Source organism: Cupressus sempervirens, chromosome 3 (assembly GCF_028749045.1).
Source record: "Cupressus sempervirens isolate cs-2001-9-10 chromosome 3, ASM2874904v1, whole genome shotgun sequence".
Lineage (NCBI taxonomy): Eukaryota > Viridiplantae > Streptophyta > Pinopsida > Cupressales > Cupressaceae > Cupressus > Cupressus sempervirens.
In genome coordinates this window covers 549,962,292-549,983,494 of record NC_143120.1, presented here as the reverse complement: position 1 = coordinate 549,983,494, position 21,203 = coordinate 549,962,292, and the positions used below count along the sequence as shown (strand labels likewise).

The 21,203-nt window shown below is 33.6% G+C and overlaps 1 protein-coding gene across 1 annotated transcript; it reads right to left on the bottom strand.

Annotated features, from left to right (window-relative positions):
* Positions 1–16,810: 16,810 nt before the first annotated feature.
* LOC149567601 (uncharacterized) lies at positions 16,811–20,528 on the bottom strand. The gene is made up of 2 exons (XM_089820843.1): positions 18,932–20,528; positions 16,811–17,840 (listed from the first exon to the last, which is right to left on the bottom strand). The coding sequence occupies exons 1-2, from the start codon at positions 19,488–19,490 to the stop codon at positions 17,161–17,163; spliced, it is 1,239 nt and encodes a 412-aa protein (XP_089676969.1). The 5' UTR covers positions 19,491–20,528; the 3' UTR covers positions 16,811–17,160.
* Positions 20,529–21,203: the final 675 nt, after the last annotated feature.

The following is a 21,203-nucleotide window of genomic DNA, read 5'->3' as shown; positions in this document are numbered from 1 at the left end:
TAGACATGATCCACAAACTTAGTTTAACACAGTGCATTAGTTATCATAGTAAGACATTACATTTTCAAAAATAAAATAAAATAAATAGGGTCTATGGAAGGAAGGGTCAACCCACACAAACCTTGTGAGGGTTGCACATGCGTGCTCTATGGAGCCCACACAAGGTCATGCAATCAAAGAAAAATAATGCTCCTGTGTGGGAACCACAGGGTGCGCCTCATGACTTGCACAAGGGTTGCAACACACCTAAGCTTTGTCGTGCCCTAACCTCTTCTAGTACCATTGGGTGATAAGAAAAACCCTACATAAGAACCTTAGATCCTCACATATTTGTCATGCATGTGTGCAATCAGCTGACTATGGTGCCCAAAATAAACCCCCCACCCGCCCCCCCACCCCATCGTGCATTCACCACCGCTAGTTGATGTGACACCTCACCTAGGTTATTTAGCTACCAGCAAAAAATAAGGAATTTCCACCTCTGCCCCCTCCCCATCTTCCACCACTTAGTATTCCTTAGCACTATCATGTAGATCATATGTCCCCTAGTTGGTTGACACTGTAAAGGATAAACATCCAACACCACTAAGAAATGTAAAGCCTTGCATAACAAAATTGAGTATAAGATATATGAGTTTTAAAAAATAATAGTTAATAAATATCCATTCAACAGAAAAAGATAGACTTGCAAACACTTTGATCATGTTAGGGTAGCATTATGTAGTAGGAAGCATATTTGAAAATAGGTAAATAGATAGGTAAGGAATTAGGGTTAGAGTGGGTAATAATAAAAGTGAAGCATATTAGGGTTAGCAAGAAATTCTATGGAAGTTATTTGGTTGTACATTGGTATAGTGTTAAGTATCCTTTATTGTGAGGTAATTCAAAATGGGTCAACCGACTTTAAAATAACAACTTTAATAATTTAAAATGTTTGTGATAGGTGAAATTCAAACTTGGGGGAAAATATTTGATTTCTTTTATGAATTTCATTGTGTTGGGCTTTATTTAGTGGGTTATCTTTTCTAAGGAATTTAAAGAGTTATGAGTCTTGAGTCTTCTATTTTCTTAATCTCCTTTGTTAGTAAATCTTGCAGGATGTTTTTTAAAATAGTAGTAGATTTTAATGAGTGAAATATAAATAATAAAGAGATAGGGGATAGTGAAGAAGTGTGATTTAAATTAGGCACTAATTAAATTTACTTATTATTAGTAATTAAAATATTTATTTAACATTTAAAACTTTGGCCTAATAATGATTGATTAAATATACAATTCATAGGGGTGTAATTGCATATTTGTCAATCAGATATAATTTATTGACTCCCTTTACTTTTCATTAGGTGACCCTTTCATACTTTATGCTATTACATTCTTGTGAGGAGATGTATGAGTAAACTAATGATTTAGTGGGTCATTAGCAATGTTAAACCATATTTTATCCTAACTTATTAAATTGCCATCTATTTTATTTAGTGAGTTTTTAAAAGTAGATTATCAGTTAAGACCATAGTTGCGAGAGGATTTCATTGAATATTTATATCAAGGGGATTAAAAATTTATTTATCATTTAGCTATATTTTGTTGACTTTTTCCTTTTACAAGTGAGGAATCAATTAAATATTTAAACAATACACACAATAATTAATCTAGGGCTGACTTTTCTCTTGGTAAAATTTCTTTATTACTTACCTTAAGTCTTTTAGGTTTAAAGTACATCCACTTAAATATTATTAATAAGTGAATTATAGCCTTAGTATAATTTGACAACAACAACCTATAGGAGGAATTTATAAGGTATGAAACAAAAGTTGGGTTCTGCATTATTTTTGACCTATAGTTATTGAGGGTATAGTGTTATTAGAATATGAACCTGGTAATTTAATTAATTTAATTATGAGATTTATTTTTTTAAGGAAAGATCGAATGATTGTTTAATTAATTTCTAGAAAGTAGTTAAATAAATAGAGGGGTAACATTGGAGTTACTTCTAGATATCCATCAAGGGAGAAAATAAAGTGATATACCAAAGTAGAGTGCATTTGAGGTTTGACTAGAGATATTAGTTAAGTTCAGTCATTTTAACGTTATGGTCCTTATAAATGTAAAGTGTCCTATCAACCCAGTTTGAATGATTAACATCAAAGTTAGAGGAAGGACCTATTAAATATTTCACGCATTAGGAAATTTTAGTTAAAAAGAACCAATAGGGTTTTATTATTAACACTTTTAAACTTGAAAATTAGCAAACTTATAAACCTTATGGGGTAGATCAACCCTAGAGGGAGGTTGGCAAAACATAGTCATATCGATGGGACCACCATGTGACTAATGATTAACCATGACGCCTCTCACTTCTAAGCTACTAATAAAAAATTTCACGATCATACATAGGTCAATACAATACTATAGTTCAACAAACAATTATAAATATGATTCACAAACTTAAATTAACAAATTGCATTAGTTCACAATAAGACATTAGTGTTTCAAAAACAAACAAAAAATTGTTGGGTGTGTTTTGCCCTAAAATTTTGGGCATGATACATTCAAACATCTTTATTTTACCTTTTGTTACCTATCTTTACCAATAAGCTCAATTAGGTAGAGCCCTTGCTTGCTAAGGAAATGTAAATCTAGAAGTGATCATGCATTATTTACTTTATAAGAAAAATAATTACTTTTATTATCTTATGCATATTTAAGTATTACATTTTGCGAGGGAAAGAAGACAATATAAAATAAGCTAATATATGATATCATTAAACTCTTTTCTGAAAATGTAAATTTTTATTCATTGAAGTATTATTTTGCTTCACACAAGCCATGAAACTAGCTAGAAAGTAATCCATTGGATAAATTCCAAATAAACATACATATGTGTAAAAAGATAAAGGTATAAAAGTAAAGCGGGGCTAATCATTGCTTGAATGACTGGTAGTTGTGTTGATTGCCCTAGCCACTGCACTTCCACTGTCTTTATGCTCCTGCATTCCCACTTTCTAACACCAGATCTTGAAAATGACAACATGAGTGGCTTAGATCCAATGAATCTAAGCAATGACTAATTTTATGTTGCCATTACACCCCACATGTGCATCCATACTTTAAGTTCAACAAATGCAAATTTATTTCTAACTAGTGTATTCCTTATGTAGTAATTTGGTCTATCATTAACATGTGAATGTAAATGTGGCTCTTAAAGGGTTAAAGTCTAGCATGTCATTGACAAGAAAATCCAAGTACAAAGAACTAAAAGAAATATAAAAGGTACATGCGATCATCATGCATGAAACCTTTAATTGTTTTTAAATGCAAAATATAAAAACAAAGTAATTGGCTATTTAAGGGACAATATTTCATATCTAAAACCTTATATATCAATTTGGATATAAAATAATGGGCTAAGGAGCAAAATAACAATGGCTAGAAATGGAGAGGTATGATGTGAAGTGTTAAATATTGAATTAACAGAGCTAAAAGGTCTAATGGAAACAATGAGGGAAAAAGATATTTATTGGCATTATCATACTCATAATATAATTGTTTAAGCAAGAAAAGAGTGAAAATGCATAAATAAGACTAAATGGAGAAATCATTTATTTGTCAAGGGGTAGAGATTTATGAGGCAAAGAGGGTCATTGTTAGAGTAAAAGCAACATGTGTTTAAATATCTATTCATTTCAAAAAATAGCTTACAGTGGTAAAAGATGTTGATTGTTCAAAACAAATGTTGTGCTCATGCCTTTATGAAGATGTTTCCTATGTGGATAGAAACATATTAGCAACAACACAAGGCATCATAATAGAAAAGTAAAACAACTGAGAAAAACATCTACCAAAACATTAGCATGAAGTAGCTTTAAAATTGCAAATATGAAAATGAACTAAGACAAGGATTGATTCAGATGTATTTATATGTGATACTCACATCCACGACCTTTGTAAAGATGACAAGATTAACAAGGAACTAAATTATTCAAGGAATAGTTCAATACACATTTATCATTATAAACATTGACTCCATACCAAGTGTAACATAGTCTCTTCTTCTATCACTAATTCTTTAGTGACAACAAATTCTATAAGTAATAATTCTTATCAGGAATACAAACATTCTATTTTTATGTCCATCTCCAAAGATACTAAGTTATGGAACCCTGCATTCCATGGATATAACTATTTAAGAGCCCATCATTTTCAAGTCCTCAACATTATGCAATAATTGGTAATACACAAAATGACAAGTGATAGAAATGGAGAAGAGATTACTTCCATAGTATAGTCGAAAGGAATAAAGAACAAGATTTGATGATAGAGTCTGTCAAATCTGCTTCTAGTTTATCCATGCTAGTAATGATATAGATCTGTTGATGTTAATGTATGGAATGCATAGGGAAAGGCCTAAGATAGTTATAAGAATCAATTTCTTCAATTCATATTCATGGTGACTATAGGTTAGGGTGACAATGTTCCAAAGATGCAAGTAGGTTTTAAAAACAATGACATGTTCTTTTTAAGTCTATTACGAAAAATGTATGTTGATGATCAAGTGATACTATAATACAAAAAAGGATGAAGTCTAATTTGTTTTATTATAGATTTATTATTATTATGTTTTACTTTCAATTATGTCAAAAACATGGTGACAAACACAAATCTTGGAGGATGGTGTCATGATAGTGAAGGTTAGGTTGATGAAAGAAGAGTCATGGCATTCACAAAAACCTACTGTCCAAGGTACAACATCCAATAACAAAGTTAAATGCTTCTCCTACTGAGATGGATATACATGATCGTCTACAAAAATAATAGTGATTTGTAATACTCAAGTATCTATGTTAAGAAAGTTATCACTCATCGTTTTAGATAGATTTTTACAATTTCCATGAAGAGGAAGTCATTGTCATTCTTCAGGGGCTCCTATCTATTCTTTCCAGGGCCAACAAGGAGAACATTTTTTCACATAGAACCTCCAAAATATAGGCAGGAAATCTTCCATATTTGAGAAAAATGACAGAATACACATTAAAATGCTTACCGTAGTTGTAATTTGCCAAAAATTCAATGCAAATAATAGGAAGTTGCAGTTGTTCAAGACTCTGAACCTATCATTTTTTCATCCTTCCAACTTAAGAATGGCGTCTTGGGTTTCTGAAAACCTTAGAGCTCTTGTTTTTCAAAATGCTACGTGTAAAATGAATACACTTTTGGGGTATCGAGCTATGAAATACCATATTAAGCCACCTTTTAAATACTTTTCAAGCATGCCAAGATTTTTCCTTTTTGATGGGTATTTTAAACAAAATATCTAATAATTGCTAAGTTTTAACACTTGCTTTCTCGTAAACTTTCGTTTTGCATAAACCATGATGTAAAATTAATATTATTAAATGATATTTTATTAAATTATTTGTTAATATTATTTAGAAATGAGAGATTATGAGAATGATAAACACTTTATTTTAGCCTTCTACTTTATAATTTAACTCACATGTCTAATGACCTCAAGTGCACGATGAAAGACATGCATTCATGAACAAATAAGGATAGACTTGTTTTGGTGTTTTGACCAACATTCTAGGGGTGGTAAGGTCAGTTTGAAGACATGTGGAGAAGATTTAGGAAGTTGGAGAGAATATAGAAGGGGGATGGTTTTGACTTATCCAAAGTAGTTAAAGGATGTTTATGATTAGTTGGAGTATCTTTAGGGGTAGTTTTAGTGAGTCATAGGGTCATCTATGACTCAATTGGACTTTGGATGTACTTGGACTTTATTTTGTGAATTTGTGGGTCCTAGTTTTGACGCTTTTTTTATGCATTCGATCGTGGTGGTTGAAAGATGTGCATTTAGTGAGTTTTACTCACTTTTCTAATAAATTCTAAATAGTAAATTTTGGAGACTTAGTGAATTTGAGGAAAGATCCTTTGTCTCTTTTTTCATCTTTTCTGTACTTAGTGTTCATTTGAAAGTTAAATAAAATTACAATTCTTGGTTTTACTCTCAGAGTTAATTCAGGCCTACTTATTGTTGCAATTTTGTGTATGCCACGTGATTGATGAAGTTAAATGTGAAATTTGTTAGCTATTCCTTATAATTTTGTCTCACTATTTTTGTGCCTTTCTACAAATAGATTGTCCTATGCAAGTTATTAACTGTGTCATCTCAATGTGTAACACCATTTTGTGAAAAGTTTGTATTTCCTTCATGGTAATTGTACCATTAGACCAGTCAATAAAATATTTATGCGTAGATGATTTTCAATGAGTTGTGTATTTCAATTTATTTTAGATTTTGCCTCTTTTTATTTGTTTCATTCTACCCATGCTCAGATTCTTGTAGACATTGAAGCTTCCAAAGGTTTGCCGATGGAGATTATACTTTGTTCACCAAAGGGTTCTCGGATACAAACTCTAGATTGTGAGGGTATTCCTTAGAGATGTAGAAAATGTTTTGAAATAGGTCATTTGGTGGCAAAGTGTGACAATGTTAGAGTTAAACCAAAGAGGCATTCTTCATGCTGGAAGGGAGCCTTGTCATAGCCCTATATAGTTAACAAAAATACCTCCCATGAGGATGTGAATCCTATAGAAGGGCTTCAAGGATCCACTGGATTGGATTAGGTAATGACTATTTGAAATGGGGGTGATATTCCCATTGTTGATTCTATGTTGGAAACGAGAATGCTTGTTGATATGACTAGTTCAAAGCAAGTTATTTTATCTATTAATCCTTATTGTCTATGTTTGTTGTTACAAATCAATAGAGTATTGATGTTGTTGGTTCTATCTATCATGATGTGATTGTGGCAGTAGTAACAGGAATTGAAAAAAAATAAAAAAGGTTGATGTTGGCCTTGGTTTTGTGGTTGGTGGTTCTTGTGTCGTTTTGATTATGATATCTTAGCCTCATACTAGATCTCTAAACTCACATTCTTGGAATAATAAAGTAGCAATAGAAGAGGAGGGTTGGATCCCGATTATTGAAAAGCACTCAAAGAAGTCTCCTCCTCACCTTGATACAACCCTTCTCTCCCAAAATAAAGGAAGTAAATGAAAAACTTATTTTTTCCTTTAGTTTTGTTGGTTGTGGGATCCTTTTTGCTTATCCCTTTGGGACAATATGGACTTATTCAATTTGTGTGTGTGTGTGTGTGTGTGTGTGTGTGTGTGTGTGTGTGTGTGTGTGTGTTGGTTTTGGATAGAGCTATCCATGACAATCTTTGGCTAATCTATTTCATGTAATGCTACTATGTGGGAAGCTTAAGACTTGTTGTGGGGATCTCTTCTCTCCCCCTTCTTGGGTACAACATTTTGGGGTCCCTTCAAAACCTATTTTTATCATTAATCTAAAACAAGTTGTGCATATGTGATTTATCTTCACATAAAAAGGTTTACCCATTTCAAAATATTTTTGAATAATTTTAATTTGAGGACACATACCAATAAATTATGCAAAGAATTGTGTCTAAGTTGAATCCAAAAAATGTTTCACATGTGGATCATGGATTCAACTACCAATCCTCCTTCTTACAACATCTCTTTGATTGGGGGAAACACGTGTGTTATTCTTCCAAAAATCTTCAATCAATAATTTCACAGCTTCACTAATTTCTTTATCCTTTCATGGTAGTCTACCACTAAATGCCCATAACTCATTTTTTGTTGGATCTTCCACTCTTTCATGCCTTATCACGACTCTCATTATAGTACCTCTACCTATTTTCAATGTTCTTCTTTTGTTTCTAATTAGTCAAGATGTCTTCATTTGGGTGCTAACTATTGTTGATATAAGTACACATCTTGTGACATTGCTAGCTTTGGTGTGTGACTTACAATCCACTTTGTCATATGCACTCGTTAGATTTTTTACAATGTTTTTAATGTTTCACTCATCCATTGTTCTTAGCCCAAGAATCTTCGTGACGAGCCTAAAATTCAAATTCCTCGTCATTTCAACAAATAATTGACTTTTTTCCTCTCACATTTAATTATTGAAAGAATAATCTCCATATACAATTAACTTTTCTTTGACAAGTACACTTTGGAATCTTGTCAGAAATTGATTGCAACATATTAGTATCAATATTAATATAATATTTTGGCTTTCTAAAACAAAATTTAGAAGGTGTTCTAATCTCTTGAGTGAAGTCAACATTTTGAACATCAACATAATATTGGGTGAATTGCTTACCTTCAACCAAAGACGATGTGCCTTGGCAATAATATGTGAAAGATGGAATATCACCTACGTGATATGTTGATGTTGTGCTCAATATGGCATGATGGAGTGCATACACTGTCAGATGTAAAAAAAGGTGTCTCTTCAACATGAGATGACAATGTGACTCCAATATTGGAAGACATGCGTACCTTCATAATTCAATTATCATGTTGAGCATAAGAGTCTCATTCATTCTCTTTGTCTTTCCAATTCTAAATCTTTGTTTCTTTCTCTTGGTGGTTCATGTTACTCTTCCAAAGATAAATTTTTATTCATGGATTGCAATTTTGTTTGTTCATGTAATACTCTAATTTTATCCCTTTTAATTGCCAAATCTCTCTCCTTCTTTTCCATTGTTTGAGTTTTTCTCTCTTCCTTGGCATGATGATGATTTCTACATGACAAATCATTCAAAAATACAAAATTAAAATGATTTTTAAATACCAAATCAATCAAAATAAAAATTATAATGATTTCTATGAACACAATATACTACAACTTGTCAAATTAGAATAAAATTTGTCTCTATAGTCACATTGTACATTTAAAAACCACCATACTAACCTCAAATACATTGCAATGTTGATTAACACTTGAAATAGTATAGAAAATGATTGAATTTGGTTCTTTGTCACTTCAACACCATGAAAACCATATTTCTATTGTAAAAGATGAACATAAAAAATAGTAAAACATAGAATGTGGGTGTGTCTCAACAATCAGATTCCTATTTTACTATTTTGTGTATTTTCACATAGTGCGATAAATACAATTTTTTTCCCTTCTTCTTTATCTCTTTCTCTCACTCTATCTCCATGCTAGCCACTCCCCCCCACCTCCCCTATGTCTCTCTCTCCCTCTTCATATTATCTCTCCCTCCTTATCATATCCCTCTCTTTTAAAAAGTGACCAAATATAAAGGCCTGAATTTTGTCATTGATGGAAACATAATCATCTAGTGTAAGGTCACTTGGAGTAATGATCAATTTTGGTTTTGGTTGATTATGAAAAATGACTAGGTATATCACAAGAAGACTATTAGAAGTTAGCTTATTTTTATCATTGATTTTAGCAGAGTAAGTATTATTGACCCTAGTTCTAGATATGGTTATAATAATGTCTATGTATGACATATGTATGTTTGTTCGAGTTAAGATGTTAGCTAGCACAAGTTTTGAATGAAGAATATAAATACATGATTATATCACATAGTATAAGGGAGGTGATAGAGATCAAGAACTTTGGCTTAAGGAATTGAATTACCTTGTCAATTCAATTACTTGACAACATAGGGATGACATCCTAGACATTAACTTGCAATTATAAAGTTTTAATATTTAGTTTTGGATAATGTGCTACATGTTTCATCATAATATTTTTGAAAGTTGACTGAATAAATTAATTGGAAATTTATATAAAGGAATCAATTTTGACATGCCAAGTATGGAAATGAAATCCTAGCAATGAAAAGGGGAAAATATTTAAATTATGACCAAGATTACACAACTTACATTACCAAGCCATACATAACATTCACAGTTGTATACCACCTCATTACAAACGATTGGAATAATTATCTCAAGGAAAATTGTTGTCCTAAAGTAGAAATGACAATTCTAGCTAATGTATTTTGGCAACATGACTAACTCCATATTTAACCACTGTCAGGGTTAGTATATATGCATCTTTGTAGGCACGTCATCTCTTCTATTTCAGGGGAAGTCAATACTTAGTTAATGTCCACATTAGTATAATAGCTAAAACACGTGTATGTAAAAGAAAAAAATGAAGGGGATCGAGACATCATGTAGATCTCATGAATGAATGAGTGACTATAATTTTGTCCCTCTTTGTACAAAACACATAAGACATGATCCATAAATTGGTAACACAAGCATACTCATAACAACCATACAATTTATAGCATAAAGTTAAACATCATCATGTATTACACGAAATATTTAAACTAATCATCTAACACATAATATCATTGATCTCATGAACATAAGGCATATGAGGACAAATAAACCCATCCACTAGCACAAAAGATAGTATACTAGGTCACAAAGTATAATAATATTTTAGTCTTGAAACTAGAAGATCACAATAAAAATAAAAGCATCTAGTCATCATCATACAACATTTATGACATCACTGGCATACACATCATGCATATTTCTTCACTACTAAATCACTCAAATAACCAACTATTCACATCAGTACCAATAACATCATATGGACAAAGAAATAGATCAATAATTGAAAGTGTCACACAAACACAACAAGAGTCTAGATTGGACCAAAAGAATAAAGACATAGCAAGATGCCAACATGGAAGGACTATAGAAGCCACGAGAAATATCATTTATAAAGATTGTGGGAGTGAGACTTCAAGAATATCAGCTACAAATTAAGAACATTCGATTAAAAGAGGAGGCTAGCTTACCACAAGTAGATTGTACTTTCTATTTTGAATTTCAAATTTCATCTATTTTAAGGGTGTAGAATAAGGGGATTCATTATGTAGACTTAAGGGGGTGGTTTGAAGGAGTTAATTGCAGAAATGGATTGAGAGAACAAATTAAGTTGACAAAGCATTCTTTTTTGAAATAATATATTTTAAATAAGACAATAAAAGAAAAAATAGAACAGTTTCTCAAGTCTTCCTTTATTTATGTTCCCTAGCCATTCTAACTATTAAAAATTCAATGTCCCTAGATTTTCCATTGGCTAAAGTGAGACACGTATAATGCTCCATTTTTATCGGATTAGCTTTAAGGTTTACGTGTTATTAGTTCCTGCCTACGGCAGGAATACTTATGGATCTCTTCAATTTCTAAAACCAATTAATTTGTCCAATAAGATTTCAGAATTATTCTGAGTTCAAAATTTATTATAAAGTTCACATTTTCATCTTATTTAATGAAAAAACAAAATACCATTAAACTGAAATCTTATTGGCTCATAATGAAAAAAGCAATGAAAAAATTCATTTTCCTTCAACAAAAATACAACTATTTTTTGAACACCTCTATTAATGCAAGCATTAATTGCAACTTTATCTCTATTAATGAATGCATTAATTTCAATCTTATCTTTTCCACATTTGTGACAAGTGGAAAAACTTTTTAAAAGAAGATAATAGTTTTAATTGATGTTTTTTTTTTTCATTTGTAAAATATTATTCAAATATAGATATTTTAATCAAATATAACATTTTAACTCTTTTAAATTGTCAAATTTTGAAAATTATTTTTTATATGCTTTAATTTCATATTTATTTTTATTTTAATTTATATATAATTTAAATTAGAATTTAATTATTTCTATTTTTACATATCTAAACGAATGCTTTTAATAGATTTTTTTTTTTTTAATATAATTTTATTACATTATACATTTATCTAACATATATAATTTTTATTATATTGATATTTTTATAAGTGTATTTCATTTTTTTAAAGCATAAATATTATTTTTACATTAATTTATGTTTATTTATTTTTATGCATTAGTCAGGAAGTAAATTTAATACCTTTGTTTTTTATCCCTTCTTAGATACCCGTTTGAGTGCTTCCCACGCTATTTTATAAGGTCAATTAAATGTCAAAGTAATTGGTAAATTAGTAATTAGTCAATTGAAATAGAAATTATGCTTTATTTATTTATTAAATTGGTTTTCAAAAAATTCTCATGCGTGTATTTTATATTTACATTACTAAAAAAAACTACGAAGTTTGAAAAACTTTATTATGTCCACACCATGCAATAACTCTACTATAACAAAGTTCTCAAATTCTCGCAGCTTCCAAGATTCTGAAGATTTGAAAACATTACATTAAATTGCATGTACAAAAAAATCTACTCATGTGCATAAGTGTGATTTTAGTAATTAAAAAAATCTTCAAATTTCTAAAACTTTCCTGTTATTTTCAATTTTGTTGCTATTTTTACTACTTTTGCTCTTTAGAACATTTAATTAAGCAAAACTTATACATATCTTTTGAAGTAAGCAATTGAAAGTATAATATTCATGTTTATTTTTAATTCAACCTTATTTTATGGTTATTATTTTTCTGCACAATGCAAATTGAACAATCATAAATATATTCTTAGAAATTATAAAACTTCTAAACAAACATTTCATATCTCACAAACTCAACTTCATAGATCTCTAGACTGCGACACATTTAATATCTTGAAATCATCAAATTCGGCAGGAACTTTGGCGCTTGCGCCTCTTGTTTTAATATGTTTTTAGTATCCTCATTGTTATATTCATTGATATTGATTTTCCCTCTCTCAAAGAGAGGCCTTAACTCTCAATAATAGAGTTTGTTTTTATGTGTACAAGTAAAATAATTGTCAACAATGTCATGGCATCCAACTAGTTTAAGTATTAGGGTTGTTTGTCTTATAAAATAGACAAGGCTCAAAAAGTGCATTACTTGCCACACCTATATGTATACACCATCCTATTGCACTCTATCCACTTACTCCATCCTCTCTTCTTCACCTGCCAATAATAAATATGGCCACACCCATTTCTTGTACTATTTGCTCTCCATCACACTTCTACATGAATTATATTCTATTAATAACTCATTTCCTTGTGATGGTTTGCCCCATTAATATTTCTTATTTAATTGTGTAGTTTTTGAGTCAAACTCATTGACCCATGTTTCATGAGTATTGATTCACGCAAATCCATCTCTCAAGAGAATAAATGGAACACTCATCACTCATTGGCTCTAGGTGGTGCTCACAGAGGCAAAGTAATAAGACTTCCCGAGAGGTCATCCATCCCAGTACTACTCCATCTCAAGCATGCTTAACTACAAAGTTTTCTCCTTGGTTTAACCCATTCTTCTTCAAACCCCATTTGCAAAACCTTCACCAAGTGTTGTGCCTTAGTAGACTCTAATTTTTTGTAAATATGGTCAATATACTCCATTTTTTTTTGTCAGCTTCTGATGCTAAGATTGCCCCACACAAATCAATCTTCATTGGTTGGAACAACTCAAGTCCTACATGGTTTGAATAGAAAGGTTGGACATGGGTTGGTCCTAACTGTATTGTTAGATACTTGGAAATCCCCTTTCTTGTATCCCCTTCTATCAAGGATATGTAGAACTAGGTATACTCTAACATTAAAAAGAAACTTCATAAATGGTAGCCTCATCTTCTATCACTAGTTAGAAGAGCTTAGATTGTTCAAAAGGTGTTATCATCACATTCAATATACTTTTCTTCTTCATGGTTATTTAACAGTTATCAAAAATAGGGAAACTTGATAGAATTCAAAGGGATTTTCTATGGTCAAATGGTAAAGGTAATAAGAAAAGACACACAATAAACTAGAAATGGTGTTGTATGCCTAGATTCTAGGGAGGCCTTGGTATGTGAGACCTCAAAACTCACGGCATTGCATTTGCATCAAAATGAATCCTTAAATCCATTTCTGACAATGAACCTTGGAAGATCCTCATAAGAAACAATATTGTGAGATCTATTAACAAAAAGTTAAAAGATGGAAAGATGTACCCTTTGTTGATGTCATTCTTAGTGACTTTGAAATTAAAGTATTTGGCTCTAATGTATTTGGAAGGGCTTTGATTGTTCAAAATCTATTAACATCACATTCAATATACTTTGCTTCTATATGATTATTGAATAGTTATCAAATAGAGAAACTTGACAAAATTCTGAGAGATTTCTATGGTCAGATGGTAAAGATAATAAGAAAAGACATGCAATAAATTGGAAATGGTGTTGTATACCTAGATCTTGGGGAGGCCTTGGTATGAGAAACTTTAAAACTGATGACATTGCATTAGCATCAAAATGGATCCTTAAAGACATTTTTGGCAATGAACCTTGGAAGATCCTCGTAAGAAACAATATTCTGGGATTTGTTATAAAAAAGTAAAAGATGGAAAGATGTACCCTTTGTTGATGTTATTCTCGATGACTTTAAAATTTAAGTATTTGGCTCTAATGTATTTGCCTTCATTTGGAAAGCTCGGACATAAGCGCGAAAGATGCTATGCTTCAAAGGTGCAGTGGATGGTCCTCCTTATTTCTCTATCATTGCTAGATCAATTTGGTGGGGTATTCAACTAAATGGTAAGCCTCTAGCTTCGACTTAGATTTTTTTTGCAAAATAATGGTGTGATAAAGGCATTAAACTCATTGGTGATATACTAATTAATAAAAAGGATGAGGACTTTGGAAGAGCTTAAGGCCAAATTTGATCTCCTAGATACCCATAAGAAAACATACACCATCATTAAGAAAGTTGTAGGAACTTTCTTTGTAGGAATGTAATGTTCCCAAACAGAAATAAATGTATTTAATTATTTTTGTGTAACGAGCTGACTGTTTAATTTAACTCGAACCCAAATTTAATTTTGTCATAGTAGTTTGTGTCGTCGTTGGCTAATCTTTGTACACCCTTGGAAAGCTTTTCCCGATGGGTATTTAAGCACGGCTCGTAATAGTCAATAGGTATGCTTTTGGATTTTATTTCTCTGTACTGCGGATTCCTGCTGGAGTTCGGGATTGTTCGTCATTTCGGAAGTGAAAGATCTTCCCTATTTGGCTTGCACGGTTTTGATGGGATTCAACCCTCACCCTATTCCGTCGGTGTTCAACTTGGTTGGTATCTAGCAAAAATCAGAGTGCTCTCATTATTTACAAGTACTTATCAACCTATGAATGTTCTTTCATTCTGGTACGACATTGTTTGGTGTTTACATTGTCTTTTGTCATTAATTAATAATATCAGTTAATGGTTCATGGTGTACGGCTCTGTTCCCATCCTCCACCTGCAATTCATATTGTTACATTGCCTTCTCGTACAAAATTCAGTTATCTACCCTCACCGTACGGCACCCGTCTTCTCCCATCCACATCATTGTACGATTTCTAATCTCCATTGTACGACTTACTACCGTACGACCTTCTAGCATCTCTATACGAAAAACAACATCATCGTACGGCTTGGACAATCCTCCTTCACCGTACAAATTGCTCCTCCATCTGTACAGCTCATTACGTACGGCTTGTCTCAGACTTCGTACGACATCCTTCATTGTACTACCTCCCATAAACCGTACGACCTTCTAAACATAGAACAATCTTCATCTTGGCCACCGTACGACCTCTGCATCCCATTCTTGCCACCGTACGACACCTCCAGAATTCCAATTCCTCATCCATACGAATCTCTAGCAAGAGTATATTCGGATCCATTTTGGAACTAAGCAGACTGTAGGTCACTCCTTTGCTAGCCAGAACATTACAAGGAAAGTTAATTTGCAATACAGATATCAATACTAAGAAGATCTACATTATGATTAAAGGGGATTCATCTATTCTGAAAGCAGTAAATAAAAAATGGTCTCTAAATTGGTTGGAATCCAATAACAGTTCATTGTTGATTTTATGTGGCATCAAGTTACATAACCCAAAAAAGTCTAAATTAGGTGGATACTTCTATTGAAAAAACTTTCTATTGCTGATAATTTGTGTCACTATAATGTCCCTCATGTCATTTGTATTCATTGTTCTATGCCTAAAACCTTTGAGCATGTTTTTTTTAGTGCAAATATGCTATGCTAATTTGGTCCTCTTTTTTTGGCACACCCATTAATTGGAACAAACCTTTTAACATCTCTTGGATTGAAATTTTGGCTGGATTTGTCAAATTCTTTTTACATTAGACTTAATAAATTTTGGTCTATCTTTTTTCTAATGAAGTCTTATGGTTCATTTGGAAGAAAAGAAACAAAGAATTTTTACAAGGATCAAATAGGGAGCTTACTGATTTTTTAATAAAACTCACCTATCTACTTATCATGTCTTAGTTGTTCTAGAAATCCCAAAGAGCAGATTTATGAGTCTTTTGTAGGAAAGAGCAATGCTTGTCTACAAGGAAAATATCAAATTTGCTCATTATTTCAACACTTACAGTGATATGCTTGATGAAAAAGAACGGGAGGCTCTAAAACAATTTATGATTGAAGAGAATATCAATGTGGCTGAAAAGAACAAGGAGATTCTAGCAAACCAGACCCTAGATACTCCTAATGGGGGAGCATTTGATGAAAGACCCCCCCTTGAACCACTGCGCAAGACTAATGAAGCAGAATGCAATAATAATATTATTGGAGCTTGGGATTAATTTATAAAGGATAGTTATTTTCATAATGGATATCATGAAGAAAATGATCTATTTTGAAAGCTTATGTATATTTGATATAGTTAGAAACTCTTTGATTACTATCTACAAATGTTATAACAACAGAGATACATTTTAATTTTTGCTCAACCTTGAAGACATGTAGTGTTTTGCTCGATATTAATATAAAAAGTTTATATTGATAGCTTTCAGATCGCATTTGGTATTACTAAGATGAAAAATTTGTAAAAGAAAAATAGAATGTGATCAAATTTATTTGATTTTTTCTCGTCTTACTTATAGATCATAAAGTGTGATCTACATCATAATTATAAATTATAAAATATATGATCTACATCATAATTGTAAATTATAAAATATGATTTGATACAAAATCAAACTCATTCATCGCAATTCTATCTCTCTATTCACCAAAACAAACATTTTCGGCTCACGAAAATAATATTTAGGGCGATTGAAGTTGGGTAAAATGCTCATCCAACTTAAAACAGCGTTATATTATTATCTCTCGCTCGTCTCTTGGAATTGAAACTGTACAAAAGCAAAATGTTCTTCTGGCGGTCGCTCTGTTCAAAATTTTTATTGAAATTGATTACAATTTGAAGCCACGATAGTTTTTACCAAATTTGTGGGGACAAGGCCGTTGCAGTTCATGTCAGGAGAACGGACCTCTCCCAACTAATGTCTGACCAGTACGGAATGAACAGATCCCACTGTTACAGCATTATAAATTTCATCCCTGTAAAGTTTTGTAGATGACAACGAAGCACGGGAGAACGGCCTTAGCGTTGTACACGAAAAGATCGTCGAGATTGGAGTATATTCCGGCGTGGCCTGCCACAGAATCGAATCCCCCGGAGACGAAATCATCATCTGCAACAATGGCGGATGCAGATGCAGATGTAGCAGAATCATCAATGGTGTCCTTTTCTTTCCTTTGAACGCGCCCTGCAATCACTCTGCACACCACCATTGCCCTTCTCCCCCCCCTCTTCTCCTTTTCGCATGAGGATGCAATGGAGTCGTGAGCCCTCCCACTGCTTGCCGTGGTGTAAATCTCCGGCTTTGGAGAGGCAGAGAAGCCATTCTTGATTATGTTGCAGATGTTGCAGGAAGCAAGAGTACAGAGACTTGAAGAGCCGTTCATTCCCAGAGAACAGGCATAAGTGGTGCAATGGAAGCGGAGGAGCTCGTTGCCATCTGCAATGCAGCGGGCGTGCTTCTTTGCAACCTTATTCGCTTTTGCCTTCACCATGTCCCTGTACTCTTCGAACTTGTTTATTGTCTTCTGTGCGTTGTGCACCTTCAGGATCCTCTCGATTTTGCAGATGGGGTTTTCCTTCTTCAACCAGCTTGATTGGAATATGATCTCCACTACGTTCCGGGCCGAATCCTCCTCACTCAGCTCCGACACTGTTTTTAATCACACTCAAATCCTGTTACAACTCTTTCCATCTCATCAAAGCAAACAAAATGAAAAACACCCTGCACCAAATTTAAGCCCTTCCCAACTCCATGGAAATCATTATATTATGACCATAACCAAAATTTGGGCATTCAAAAACTATCAAAATTTCTCTAGGAAACACTGGTATTCAGGCACGGAAAGTCAATAGCTAAACTACTCTAATCTTGTTTGAGGCATAATACTTTCTCTATAAGCCACTGTATTTAGGTTCTGGAAGGCAAGAAGAACAATCTAAGCCTTCAAAATATGACAATTTAAGAGCTCACCAAACCACTAAGCAAACGCCCTGCATCAAAAGTAAGCCCCTCCCAACTCCATAGGAATTCCTATGATCACAACCACAGTCGGACATTCAAAAGCTATTGAGCTTCTCTAGTAAACACTGATTCATAGGTGCTGGAAGGGAAGAACTAAACCAATTTAATCTTGATGAGGTATATTAGTTTCTCTAGAAACGAAAGACATTTAGGTTCTGTAAGGGAAGGACTAAAACAACTTAATCATGCTGAGGCATAGTTCTTGACTTCAATGTTCGGGTGGTGGAAGAGAAAAATATGATTATCACCGTCTATATTATTGTTGTGCATGATTTCTCGATTTGACTGTAAACTTTTTGATTTGGACACTGCAGATCAAATGTCTATGATCCATCATCGTCAGAAATAGACCAACGGAAAGAGGACTAAGACAACTTAACCTTGCTGAGGCACATGTCTTCCTCTACAAAACACTGAAGCGAAGAACTAAACCAAATCAATCTTGCTGAGGCATATTACTCTTTAGAAAACACTGAAATTTGAGTACTGGAAGAGAAGAACTGAAACAATTTAGTGTTACCGAAGAATAGTTCTTTCTCTAAGAAACACTGATATTTAGGCACTTTAAGAGAACTAAAACAATTTAATCTCTCAGGATCATGATTTTCATAGTCAGTGTGCATGATTTTCAGTCACTGTTAGTACTGTTGTAAATTGAAAGAAGTGAAAGGGTAAGTTTGTGTGAAACAAGGAAAAAAATGAGACATGGAGAGGAGAACCTGCATGTTTGGTAATCTGGTGGAGCTCGAGAGCGTCTGTCTTGGTGAAGATCTGGCCACAGGAAGGGCAAGCGACAATGGTTCTGAAAGAGTCCCTGGAGAAGGCCTCAATGGGATCTACTATCATATGGCATTCATAGCACCCCGACCATCGCTTCAACTGCATTCCTCTGAAGGAGGCAGGTTGAGGTGAGGGCTCTGGAGGCTTGCATCCATATGATGACACTGATCTACCAGAGGAATGTGTGGATGCTGATGATGTCTCGGGAGAGATTTCTCCCTTGTGCATCCCCCTCGTCTTCCCCTGCATTTGTGAGGCAGAAGCAGAAGTAGAACATCCTACCCTCGCCTCCTTCACTTCCCCTCCATCAAACTTACAGCTGCTCACTATTCTCCTAAACAATGCCCATGAGGAGGATGAGGCTGAAGACCCCTCTCTCTCCTTTTCCTTCTTTTCAGGAACCTCTGCCACCAAAAAGAGAACCGCCATCATTACAGACACCAAACTGCTCTTACTCCCCACACCCATCAATTTTTCTGATTCCACACTCACAGCCATCCAAGCCCACTACTCAATCATTAACCGCCAAAATGTATACATTGTGGGCTACTAAGACTGGAAATGAGTTCCAATTAGGGTCAAATGATTATGGGCACTCCCGCCCAACTGGAAAGCATTGGTCAAATAAGTAGTAAGCGCCTAAAATGTAGCATGGGCCATGTGCAGGGTTCACTTTCCAACGCCGAATAAAATTATCCATATTCAGAAAATGGTTAAGTTGAAGAAGAGAAAGGGATGTCTCTGTGACTTCCAGTTAGGTTGTGCTTGTGAGAACACGTGGAACTTGCATCAACAAACAATAATGAAGATGCTCAGCAGGTGGTCGTTATGCTGAGCGAAGGAGAGAAGAGAAGGCTATTAGCTGGACCATGTTTTCTATACAAATTAACATTCTCCAAGGCCCATAAACTACGTGCCCCCATCCTATGAAATGCTAATGACAGATCAGAAAACCATTATAGTAGAGACAGCGCTTAAACATGGGAGGGAGGAAGCGCGGTGGAAGGAGGTATAGAGCGATCTGATCGTGGGACCCGAGAAAATAAAACCCACATCCTCTATCATGTGCCCACAAACTGAATACAAACAATCTGCCTTGATTCTATAATTGATAGGCAGAGAAGCATGACTTGGTGAGTAATGAGCAATGAGCATCAGGGGAGGGGTGTGCTTAAGACAAGCACAAAAGAACAGACGGTCAGCCGACAACAATTGGAAATATCCCTTCCCTCCTCATGCTCTGACTGCTTTTACTGTCCTCTCTTTCACAATCAATGTGGGAGTTAATCCCATGAAAAGGTAGGCCTAGGCACCTACAGCTACGGAAGCAGGAGGCCCACTAGGGGTCAAGACAATTAATGGCGGAGGTACTGGTTTTGTCGGCACAAAGTCAAATGAATGGAGGTGTCTCTGCAAGTTAATTACCCAAAATTGCACTTGAATCTTGTAAGCTTTCTACAAATACCAAAGCACAAGTATATGGATAATTGAATGGCGGTGCACGTTCTGGTAAATGGTTGCAATCGAGGGAAGGGCGAGGACAAAACAGGGTTCAGCGATGGACAAAGCAGAGTTCGGCGATCGAAAGGAAGTTTCGTCCTTTTTTAACGGATAAGTAGGGGAGAGGACCCTCCAGGGGCTCGGTCACTGTTACCAGGACTAGCAGAATAGTTGTATGTGTATGTTTCACATACATACACATACATACAATAATTTAAGGTAAAGGTTTCATTGTATGTGTAATTAGAGGTATTATTATTGTCAATGTCAAGGGTCATATGTAGTAAGTGTTAGAAATGTGGATACATGCTAACATATTAATCATTAGGGATTAAATAGTTTAGTTTTAGTTTATGTTTTAGCATATTTTGTACAATTCAACTATTCTACCACTACCTTCTTTTATCTAAAGTTATTTTCTTCTTTCATTAATTATAAATAGATAATATTGTTTTATATTTTCACTGGTCTATTTTATTAATAATTCTGGTTTAGTAGTGATATTAAAGTTTGTGAATAAATATTAAATATTCTAAAGACATTAGAGCATTTCATAGAAGCACTAAATTGATTCAAGTGAAGTCAATTTATGTTATTATTATAAATTTAAGCAAGAAAACATGTAAACCTACTAGGGAACTCAAGTGGATAACATGATTCTACTAAGAAATATGGCACAAATTGTTGTTCTTTAATTATTATAACTAACAT